Raw genomic sequence first — 11,721 nt, 5'->3', positions numbered from 1 at the left:
AGAATGTAAATGTTTAATGGCTTCAGTTAAAAAATGCTTACTAATGGGCTGTTTTCATACAAGACAATGGGGTGTGTTTATAAAACAATGAATAATAAAGGAAAAAATCTGTTTGAAATTGTCATTTTAATCTGAAGCAATAAATCTAACAGACTCATACAAACAAGGGCATGTCTAATCAATCATATTTTTCCTCATGTTTTGAGGCGATCCACTCCCACTTCTCAGCAAAGGCCTGCAAGCCCCATAGGGAGACTTACAAAAAATATAGTGTATGTATATGGTATGACACCAGTGAAGATGGGGAAATGGGCTCTGTTGGCTTTGTGCTTTTAGTATACTTTCTAAGGGTTAACAAAAACCAAAAGAGCAGTTGACTATCAGATGGGATCATGTCACTTTTGTGGAATATGTACAAACACGTACAAAGAAATAACAAATGAGAAACTTAAATGCATATACTTGTCAAACTGAACTGTTCTAGCAGCTTCAATACACCCTATAACAAAAGAAGTGCTCCTTTTTTGGCACAAACTTTGCTTTGAATGCTTTGTGTGTTCATGATCACAGCTTTGTCAAATGGCTACATGGCCTTAAAAAATGTTAAACTTTGCTGCAGGATCACACATTTGACACAGATATTGTGAATTCTCTAATATGAATCTTAGTCTGATAGTCCCATATTTGACACTGGCTGAAGAAACAAACATCAGTTTAATTTTTTTGACCTTGTTGTTCTCAAAACTGTGGTACATTTAGAGCATTGTTAGGTGTGTCAGCATTTGCTTGGGATACTGAGTGAACAAAAAGAAAAAAGTGACTTGATAACAAAGAGCATATTGATTCAAACTATGGACAAAGAAGAATCTAAGTTTGAAAATAAATATTTTTCCTCTCCATTTAAAAAAAAAAAAAAAAAAAAAAAAAAGAGCAAACGGAACAACATCTGTGTGTCTTCTTTGTCTGTCCACAGTCGCCCAACTCTCTCAGAGGCATTGAGAAATATGGACAATATTCTCTTTTCAATGGGCATGCAGTCCACAGGATCACAAGACCCCTGACAGAAATCCTGTGGAGCAGTATCCATTCACTTGTCGGCCACTAGGTTGAAGATGATAATGGTTAACATCCACTGGAGCAAAATATTTTAGAGACCGATCACTCAGAGTAGCTTTCAGCCTGACTGGACCATCTGCATCTCCTTTTCTCTGTCACCTTTTCTCTCATTAAGCCACATAGTTGTACTGGTTGGAGTTCTCCTTGTCACGCTCCATATAGTCCCTGTCAATAAGAGACTCTATCCTCTTCTTCAAGTCAGCGGGCTGGGAGAGAAGAGGACAAAGAGGAGGCAGAATTAAACACATGAGGCACATGCATACATTTTTGTTTTGTTTTTTTTTACTCTGAGATGTGACATAATCACAGTGATAAATAGATTCATGTTAGCTATGTCGATTTCCACAAAAGTCCATTTTGCACAAGCCAGTTTGGATCTTATTCTGGCAAAAACATCTTAAATGAACTCTAGATTTAAGTCTAACAGTATTGTCAGATAACTGGATAATTGAATAGCTTGTATGCAGGGGGGTGGGGTGGGTGTGTGTGTGTGGGGGGTGGCATTCTGTAACATAACACCTAAGACAGCTTGTACACATGCAGATCGAAAAGAAGCCCTATGTAGAGAATTAGATAATATTTCATGTTACTTTCATTTATTTAAAAAAACCTTTATAGGTGTACAAGTGGTGCATTTGTAAGCTGAACAAGAAATAGCAGTATAGAATATGTGTCTATATGTATAAGCACATTTAAAAACAGTGTCCCTAATTCATAGCTTGTCGACCACAGAAAAACTAATTTTTTAGCTTTAGTAAAAAGTCCCACTAAGTACATACTGTGGTCACAATCATTTAAAATACACTAATTTAAGGGGTCTTTATCAAAAGGGTTTTGTCGATGTTATATGTAAAAAACAAATACTGGCAGATAAATAATTAAAAATGCTGCTTTTACCTCCACATAAAATCAATGCAACATTTCACATAAATAAAGCTCAATGATTAAGGGTTGTTCTGGTGGCCTAAGATACAGACGATGTCATTAAACGTCCTTCTGTCCATCCTGTCATCTCTCTACTGCTGCTATATAACAAAAAGGCAAAAATCCTGCAAAAGACTCAATTTTGTTCTTATCACCTTGACAGGGAACTTGAGCTGGTTGTACACCTCAGACATCAAGAGATTATGGCTCAGAGTCTTCCTCATCTTCATGATCCGCACAATGGCAGCATCAATCTGATATTGACGATCCTGAAAGACCCTTTCTGTGGTGCTGGCTTGCTCCTCCACCTGAAGTAAAAGATGCAAGTTAGAACCATTTCCCAATACACTGACAATATTAAAACTGGGGAAACCTCTGTAAGCTCTACCGTTTCTTTCATCTGGATCTGGTTTATTTTGATCCTGAAGAGCTTGTGTTTGAAGTCATCGTTGCAGGAAAACTTGTCCCCATCCTCCACATCTTTGCTTTTTGGGATTTTGGTAAGGACTCGTGCTTTTCCACAAGCAAGTGACTGCAGCGTCCGGCGCAGTTCACTGTCCTCTGTAAACCAGCAGACACAAATAGTGTTTTAGATCAGTCGTACTTCACAGCCCTTACTTCTTAATCAAAAATCAAAGTGCTGTCAACCAAACACTGATGTGATGACACAAACCAATTCCTGTTGCCAGTTTGATCTCCTCCAGCGTGAACTCCTCTCCCTCATTAAACATCAGTAGCACAAGTGTTTGGAAAAGTGACACCTGCAGCTCCTTCTTGCCCTTTTGAGAGAAAAATCAAAGAGAACTAACATTTATCTTTATTCTCTTAGTGAGCAAAACACAACCGAGCATTCTTAGAAAGTAGTTATCCACCTCCTTAAATTCAGCTTTTAGTACACAATGGCCTAGTGTTGATTGCCATTGCAGCTTCCTGCCACTGTGTTTGCCCAGGTAGAAGGTCTTGAAGATCTCCTGCAGCCGCACCATCTGGATAAAGATAACAGAGGCGTTACGAAGCAAAGCTCAGTACATTTATTGCACGGCAGGGTATAAAAATGGCATGTTCAGTAAATTTCAATATTTGCTCAGCACTAACCTCAGGAGGCAGGTGCACTTCCATTGGGACATAGGTCGGCCAGTAACCCATAGTCAGGATGTTAACAGTCAGCTCAATGTTGCCAGGAATGTTTTGGCACTGCATATACTACAGGAAGACAAAAGAGGCATAAATGATATCCACCTGCCACTTCTGCACAAAGCTAAATGTTCTTTCTACAGCAGGGTGTTAGAAAAAAAAAAATGGAAGGGACTGCGATGGAATGAGGGGTACTGTTTCAGGTACCAATGATCCTGATAGATCCGTAAGTATGAAGACTTATTAGAGGCCAAACAACTGCACAGTAGTTTATAATGCCATAAGGAAGAATTTTATAAGCATGAAAAGTTAATAAGGGGGTAATAATTGTCACAATAATTGAGACAATTGTCAGATAAATGGTAGAATTATGCTGCTCCTGTTACAAAGTAATCTTCCAGGAATGTGCAGCTGAAACCATTGATTAATTGATTGTGTTGATAGACAGAAAAATAATCAGTTAAATGTTAAAGTCACTCTATAAGTAAAAATGCAGAACATTCCATGTATTTTTTTTTTTTTTTTTGCACAGTTCATCTGGCAAAACCAAAAGCAATTAAGCAATTAATAAAGAAAATAATTATCAGCTTATTTGATAATTAAATTACAATTTATTGTAGCCCTAATAGTATATATTTCATCACCCAAGGTAGTCCACTGTCATATGATGCTGCTGTGTTGTGGCAAAAGTTGAGCCAGGTTCTGCATTTTGTTTTGTTTCTACTGCATAAACACAATGACCTAACTGAATGAGAAGACTGTCTGAAAACAGCCTGATAAATAATCTCACTGTCATAAGAATCAAGTATAAAACTCATGGCACGTGGATATTCTTTCAGATTTAACTCACTGTGGTTGTTCTCACCTGTTTGAACTGCACCATGATGTCTTTAGAAAGCTCCATATCCTTGAACATCCCCTCCAGTTTGCTGGTGAACGCTGCTCCACATTCTGAGAAAACACCAGAAGTTCCCCAGTCAACGTAGATTCAGAGTCAAGACTTTCATACGTTGAAAAGTAACTGATGAATTAAACTAACCATGTTTCAGCTTTGACAACATCGACTTTTCAGCATCGACAGAAGCACTTTTTCCAACCAGCAACCTCTTGGCCAGATCCTTTTTGTAAAAGGCCTCAAAAACATCTTTTCCTACAATGAAGGTACATTATGACATTAAGAAAATACACAGAAGTGGAAAAACAACTAAACTGAAACAAACATGACAGTAAATATTACCATAGATGAATCTAAAGATAATCATGATCTTATCCAGCATCTTCTCCAGTTCTTCATCTGTTGCCTCTTTGTTCCCTGCTCTTAGCTTTGAATCCACATGTTTTGCTGTAAACAGAAGCAGATTTATAGTTATTTTTGAAGATTATGATTATATGCTCATTTTACTTATAAAAGGGGGAAATGCTCAGTTACTTACCAATGAGCTCTGCAGGTTTATTTGGCCGCTTGTTTATGAATGTTTCGAAAGCCTCTTTCATAGCGTTGACAAACTTCTCGTTCTTCATGAAGCAGATGTCGATGATGTGATCCACCTTGTCTTTGAAGTCCAGCAACTCTTGCACCATTGTTTTGTCTTTTTCTGGATTGATTACGATTGTGCTTCCAAAAGCCTAGATGTTGATTTTCAAGACATTGGAAAACAGTTATCAACAAATCCTGAGAGGTCAGCTCCTTCATTATGTCTTTGATCACTGTTAATGCTGTCATACCTTTATGTACTCTATCCAGTGCTGCAGGAGGACCTGAACGCCACCTCGCACTCGACTGAAGAGTTGATAGAGAAGAGACAGATCCTGAATTCTGTTCTCATCCAGCAGGTGAGTCAGTCCTGGAAGTTTACAACCACAGAAAGTCAGAGGTCAGAACCCAGTATGTAGTCAGACAGACAGGATGGCTGAATATCAAATACACCTTCGACATTTACTTACTGCTGTAATGCCACTCATGTATACATTTATAGAAAGTCTTTACTGTTGTGTACCTTTTTGCAGAGTTGCACTTAGATGTTCACCCAGCAACTGCTTCTCCACAGTCGCGATGAGTGGTTTTCTGAGAGGGAAAAATACTCAGGTTACAAATGAATCTCTGTCAGTGTAAAATCATAAACTCAGTACTACAGTCTAACACTCACTGTGTGCTCTGGTCTAGATATGTGATGACTCTGTCAGCCTCCTCCTCCAACCGTTTGTTGACATGATGGAGATATTCAGGTACCTGCAAAAAGGGGAAAACAGTGATATTTACACTGAGAATATACTGTGATCAATTTCATTCTAGTATTACTTGTCTTGGGTAATGTCTTTTCTCCAATTCACCAGAGTAGGTTGCTAACTCATGTAGACTCACAAAATAAAAATATAACAACAACGACATTTGATTAGCACTTTTCCAGTGAGAAGCACAAAATGCTTTCCAGGGCAGAGAAATGGCATAAAAATGGATAAATGGAATCAGCAGCTCTCAGCTGTAGAATTAACTGAACACTATAACCTTCACGAAGGACTGTTGTATTAGACTGCAGTAGTTTTAGCTAGGTGTACCTAATGAACTGGCAACTGAGTGTGAAGGACTGGATAGGAATCAGAGGGTCTGCAGCCTTAGCAATAACAACTGCATGGGAGACACACTTTGAATCCAAGTATGTCAGCATAGTGAATGAGGTAAAATATTATTTTAACAGCCCATCTCTGATCAAATTAATTCTACCATTACTCATGAGTGAACCAATCTGAATCCAAAGAAGAGATTTAAAAGACAGTACTGGTTCAGTGTGACTCATTTCCTAGGATAAACTAATGTCAGGTTCAGGAGTTCAAGTGTTGCACTTTTTACATATTATCACTAAAACTTATTAAGTTGTTTATTTTGCAGACCTAAATCTTGATTGTGCCAATAGCTCAATTTATACATGTAGAGAAATCCTGTAATCTACTGTATCTGAAAAACGAACTCGCAAACACTGCAAATAAATGTTTTTACAGCTGCAGGAAAACATCAACTTCTGTGCTGTCCGCCCTTGGATCAAAACCAGAGACATTAAGGATAATAGTCAAGATACGACTCATGCATCAGCGAGTAAGACAAGTGAATGTTTTGCTGGGCTCATTTCTAATCGAGTAAAAGGTTTATCAACTGACATAAAAGCCATTACTCAAACACAATATTTATTTTGCCTGCACTGCATTCTGATCTACTGAAGGAAATATCATAAGCAGGGCTGCAACTAATGGTTATTCTCATTGTAGATTAATATTATGATTATTTTCTTGATAAATATATTGATTGTTTTGTCTATAAATGCCAGAAAATAGAGTACATTTCCTATTATAATTACCCAGAGCCCAAGGCAAACCATTTATACCAGTTTGGCTTATTCTATCCAACCAACAGTTTAAAACCCCAAGAAATTCAGGAAGCCTTCACAACCTAAAGTTTGAGAAGCTAAAACTAGAGAAAAATCTCCATTTCTGCTTTAAACAATCGATGAATTATCAGGATAGTTTGATTGTTTTCCGTTGGCCATATGGTATATTTGGCCAGCTGGTCACTGAAATAAAAAAATTAAAATAAAAACAACAAAAAAGAAAATGTGCTCCAGATATCAGGGGCACATAAATCACCTCTCTCTCCTGCATCAGCCTCTGTCCCTCTGCAGCGTACAGGCGATTAGTTTCCTCCAAAAAGCGCTGCTCAAAGGAGTCTTGATAAATCTGTCAGGGGCGGAAACAACAGATTTCATTCAATCCATTTGTCAACAGGACACTGACAGCTGATCACATCCCTGAGAAGCTGATAATCACCAACAACACAGCTGCCAAACCCACACTTTTCTACAGATGAAATCCAAATGATGTAGGCTTTCAAATGTACAGATTCATCCCTTCATGTCTGGATCATTGTTACGATAATGATGAAAGTTACCTGCAGGTCAGAGAGCATACTCAGCAGGCTCCTCAGCAGACTGCGGTCTATCGCCTCTCCGTTTCGCTCCCTCTCAATGAGCAGCAGAATCCCATCAATGGTTTTACTCTGGACCTTCAGATCACTGATGATGTAGAACCTGAACAGCTCCAGACCCATGTCCCTACAGACCAGATCAGCTTGTTCAATACTCATTTAAACAGAAGTCAGCCTCATACTGTTGTACAACAGGTAACACCAGGGGTCACTCACCAGATTGATGGCAGCATTGAATTTTGTAAAACATAGGTGCGGTCCAAAAACAAAAATATACTCCTAATCATGATCTGTGAAACAATGACAAACATTCAAAATGAGCAGGAAACATCACTGACTTCCTTATTTAACCATTTTCTTTAAGCAAATTTAAGGGGTACTCCATCAATTTCACACATTAAGTTCAGTTCACATGTCAAAGGGAGCACTACTCCACTTGTGACAACTGCCGTCTAGTGCGGCTCTGAAGGAGCTTTCTGAAACATCCTACATGTATTTCTCAACCTCTCGTTTCTTGATTATAATACACTGCTGGAGCCACCCTTGGCCACAGTGTGAAGAGGCATCATGAGGGTATCATTGTCTAACAGATAGTGCTGCAATTCGTAAACAGTTCAGCTTCCAACTTCTCTCCAGTCAATTACACCCCTGTTTCTCCATTAGTCTAACTGCATTGCCTGATGGGCAGTTTTCGCTGGGATATTCCCAAACGCATTGCACAACTTATCTAACTGGCTCATCAACATTCATGATGGTGAAACTGTCTATTTACCAGGCAGGGAGGGACTCATGACAGATGCTACTGAGCTGCATTATTAGAGGTGTATGATCCAGCACGTCTGAACCACAGAAGGGACAAAAAGTCTGAGTTTGATCATTCTTATATAACGTGTCTCTCTTAAGTCCCCTAACTTGTAGAGGTACAATACTTAATGCACTAAACACTGGAATACCCCTTTAAACATTTCAAGTAAATAACAAACAAACTGTATGGAAAGTGACATTATGTTAACAGACTTTCAAAGGCAACTATCACTTGGCTTATTAAGTTATCCAACATACCATTTGTCTGCAGTGATCCTGCCAGCATTTGTCAATTTTCTTGAGGAAAAGCACACTGTCCAGGGCATCCGTAAGAACAATCAATGTTAAGGCAAAACTGTGAAGTCATTCAAGAGGTCTGCTTCGATCGGCTGTTGGCTAAACCAAATTAAATACCTGTTAAGATTCAGTGACTGAAGCTAGGAATTAACAGAAACTGTAAAGGATATTCTCTGAATTGATCAATCTGTGCCTTGATGTGGTCTTCACACACAGCCCTCAGCTGTTTGTAAAGCTTGGCAGATATCTTATGGGAGCACAGGTTCTCAACAGCCTGAAGGGACAAAACAGTGTCAAATAATTATTGTTTTTATATCAGTGCAAGGTAAACATGACTCCAGAGCAGCAGATATCCAAAGTGACCAGGCCTGCAGAAATACCTGGTAGAGCTCCTCTAGATTGTACTTGATTGAAGTGCTGTTCTGTATGGCCTCCACTGCCTCCTTAAGCTTCTGCCAGGTCTCCTGTGTGTAGTTCTCAGGCAACTTGGGCTTTTCTGCGAGCAAAACAAAAACACAAAACGTCTTGACAACACTGTTAACTTTTGCAGGCATTGAATGTCTTACAGTGGACCTTTCTGGACCATCCTGCCGTGTCACCAGTGTCAGCAGAGCTATTTTAAAACAACGGTGTGTGTTTCTATTTAAAGTGGAGCTGGGTGATGTTGACAGAAAGTTAGACATTTGTAATAAGAATGACATGAGTGTGTATATTAAGAGTTACATGAAATGCTGTTTATACCTCTTCATCTATATGTGGGTGTATTAGATCCCATCAATATGGCATTTTTAAAATAACTTTAAAATATTTTATCCATATTGCCTTCTCCTAACCAGTATGCTGTATTGAGTTATTAAGATGTAATATCACCTGGATCTTTAGTTACTGTAAGATCATATATGATAATTTAAACGTAGTTTTCCGAAGATTGTGTTGGTCATTTTCGATAAAATTTTCAAAACGTATTAATTTGATATTTTTATTCTATTTAGCGTATGTTATCGTGATGAACAAGAGAGGCGTGAATGAATCACTGCCTCTACCTAACTACTTGGTCATCACTGATAATTTCCCAAAATAACTCATCGAGATATTCTGTGACAGCCCCAAATTGTTGGTTGTACTCTGAGTCTAAATATGTTGTGAAAGTCCTAATTGCTCAAACATTATTGTCACATCATGGACCCCAAAAATCAGTTTTGCCCAGATCAGTGATGTTTTTGACATATTTTTTAGCACTTAGTTGAGTTAAGACAATCAACAGAAAATACATTGCCAGCTACTTTTTCCATCTTAACATTTGCTGGTTGCAGCATCTCCACTGTGAGGATTTCTGCTTTTCTGTTTATGTCACTTTTATGTTTTATGCAAACTGAACATCTTTGATTTTTGGACTTTTGGTCAGACAAAATAAGACATTTGATGAAGTCACCTTGCACAGTGGGAAACTGTAACAGAATGATTCATCCAGAAAATAATCAGCATCTTAATCAATCATGAAAATAACTGTTACTTGCAGCACTAGTTCTTAGTAATAGATGGTGGGGGTTTATGATTCATTTACTCATCTAAGTTCTTGATATTTTGACAATTAATTGTAATGTAGACAATTAAAAAATCCCCTCTCTTGTCTTATTTAACCTTTATCCAATGCATTTCACATTAAGGACAATCTCACAGTGCCTGGGGACTTGTTAGCAGCTGAAATTAAGTTGCTGTCACTGAATGTTTTGGCTCGGATCACATCATCCGCCGGTGCATCTGCTACCTTTGAAGTTCTTGATGACTAGTTTCTTGGCAGCACCGGGTTTACTGTTGGAGAAGGTGCCGGAGCCTGCGGTTTTCGTCAGTCCGTTTGCATGGTGTCCCACGCCGCCGGGCAGGAACACGGCTTTGCTTTTGTTATTGGAGCACGAAGCGGCGGCGGCGGCGGCGGCGGCGGCAGCCTCCTCAGCCATTTTCACATCCAGTCCAATGAAATCCACTGAATCCTCAAACCTCAACTTCTTCTGAATGTGCAGCGGAGTGGGAGAGCAGGAGGAGGAGGAGGAAGAAGAGGAATTCAGGGTCTTGGGAGGCGAAGGGGAGATCGTGTCAGCAGTGTCTTCCTTCTCGGAGCCGTTTATTTTCCTCTTCTTCGGGGATGTGATGTTACCGCTGTCGTTTTTGACATCAGTAGCCGCTGGTCTAGCCTCCTGGGTTGGCGGTGGTGGGGGATTAGGGGAAGATAAACCTGTTGGAAACATGAAAAAACGGGAATACTAATTCTTAACAGCCAGTCTTCTGATCCGAAACTTCCAGGCTTGCCGGAGAGGGGACGGGCTCAGTGTCCGAGAGCTTTTAATCTACCTTAACACGGAGAGGTTTTACCCGAGTCCCTTATCTACTATAAAACAGACAATTAATTGCAAACTACACAGCTCCACTTGAACCTAGCCTGGTCTCTTTCTTGTTATTGCTGGCAGAAGAAAGATGGTTGGCTATTGCTTCCTCTTTTTGCCTCTTGTCTAACCGCGTTGTGCAGCCGTTCAGTCAGAGCGATTTAATTGAAGCGGTCGTGAAAGAAAATTATTTACAGAAGAAACGTAGCTACCGCAAAAAAATACCCTCACATGATAGTAAAACATCCGTAAGTACACACGGGAAAAAACCGCTCACAAAAAGCTAGTTGGTGACCTCACCGGAAGTACTTTGTACAAAACTACTTTTTGCACAAGCGTGTTTTTTTCATTCTTTTTTAACCGACTACTGTGCAGTGACCGTTACAGACACAAGATGGCGCCAGACACAAGATGGCGCCAGACCAACGACAGATTCCATGTTTTTATTTATTTATTTATTTTTTTTTCTGGTGATGAATTTACAAAACTCGAATTAACGAGTACTCAGGCTGCTTTAGTACTGATTCCACAATATAAAAAGTACTCCATCTGGAGTACGGGAATGCTGTTTAAGTAAAAGTACACGAAATATATTGAATGCAAGTGTGCAACTTTATCTTAAATATGTGTTGACAAATAAGGTGAAATTCCTCACAGGCTTCCCCATAAAATCTATCCAGCAAAATCGTATTTCCAGAGTCAAAAAAAGACATGAATACATACTGTTCTTTCTGTGATAAATGCTCAAAGACCTCTCATATTGGTTCTGCAACTAAACACAGAGGTTTTGGCCCAGTATTAACAGGTTTATTTCATCTCACATGTACAATGACTTTCTGTTTGCCTTTGAAAAAAAAAACCTTTATTTATTTTACTTACATATGGACTAAAGGACTAGATTGTAGAGGACCTCCTCCAATTCAAAAGCAACCGCTCAGAATATATCTCTCAGAATATATCTCAAATTTTCACGTATGTATATATATAGTATCTTTTTATTTATTTATCTTTCTATTTTAATGATGTACCCATTTGATGCATATGATGTGTTGAAAAAAAATGTTTAGTATTTGACTTGTTTGCTTCCACTTT

The 11,721-nt window shown here is 38.9% G+C and overlaps 1 protein-coding gene across 1 annotated transcript; it reads right to left on the bottom strand.

Moving 5' to 3' along the window:
* Positions 1 to 107: 107 nt before the first annotated feature.
* Positions 108 to 10,923, bottom strand: cul4b (cullin 4B). Its single transcript, XM_071457317.1, has 20 exons — positions 10,017 to 10,923; positions 8,629 to 8,744; positions 8,419 to 8,522; positions 8,210 to 8,279; positions 7,364 to 7,437; positions 7,112 to 7,274; positions 6,811 to 6,900; positions 5,322 to 5,404; positions 5,172 to 5,239; positions 4,900 to 5,018; positions 4,608 to 4,800; positions 4,412 to 4,516; positions 4,214 to 4,324; positions 4,040 to 4,125; positions 3,136 to 3,243; positions 2,913 to 3,026; positions 2,714 to 2,819; positions 2,429 to 2,601; positions 2,196 to 2,348; positions 108 to 1,322 (listed from the first exon to the last, which is right to left on the bottom strand). The coding sequence occupies exons 1-20, from the start codon at positions 10,492 to 10,494 to the stop codon at positions 1,227 to 1,229; spliced, it is 2,610 nt and encodes an 869-aa protein (XP_071313418.1). The 5' UTR covers positions 10,495 to 10,923; the 3' UTR covers positions 108 to 1,226.
* Positions 10,924 to 11,721: the final 798 nt, after the last annotated feature.

The sequence above is a fragment of the Trachinotus anak genome, unplaced genomic scaffold (genome assembly GCF_046630095.1).
Source record: "Trachinotus anak isolate AG129_WGS33_773 ecotype Australia unplaced genomic scaffold, CSIRO_AGI_Tana_v1 ptg000021l, whole genome shotgun sequence".
Classification (NCBI taxonomy): domain Eukaryota; kingdom Metazoa; phylum Chordata; class Actinopteri; order Carangiformes; family Carangidae; genus Trachinotus; species Trachinotus anak.
This window is presented reverse-complemented; position numbering and strand designations above follow the sequence as displayed.

Excerpts from the sequence above, each read along its gene's own strand:
- cul4b (XM_071457317.1), bottom strand. The coding sequence starts at position 10,494 with ATGTTTCCAACAGGTTTATCTTCCCCTAATCCCCCACCACCGCCAACC. Across the intron at positions 8,280-8,418 it reads CAGATTGATCAATTCAGAGA|GGATGCCCTGGACAGTGTGC; the intron begins ATATCCTTTACA and ends GATTGTTCTTAC. Across the intron at positions 6,901-7,111 it reads GTATGCTCTCTGACCTGCAG|ATTTATCAAGACTCCTTTGA; the intron begins GTAACTTTCATC and ends CGCCCCTGACAG.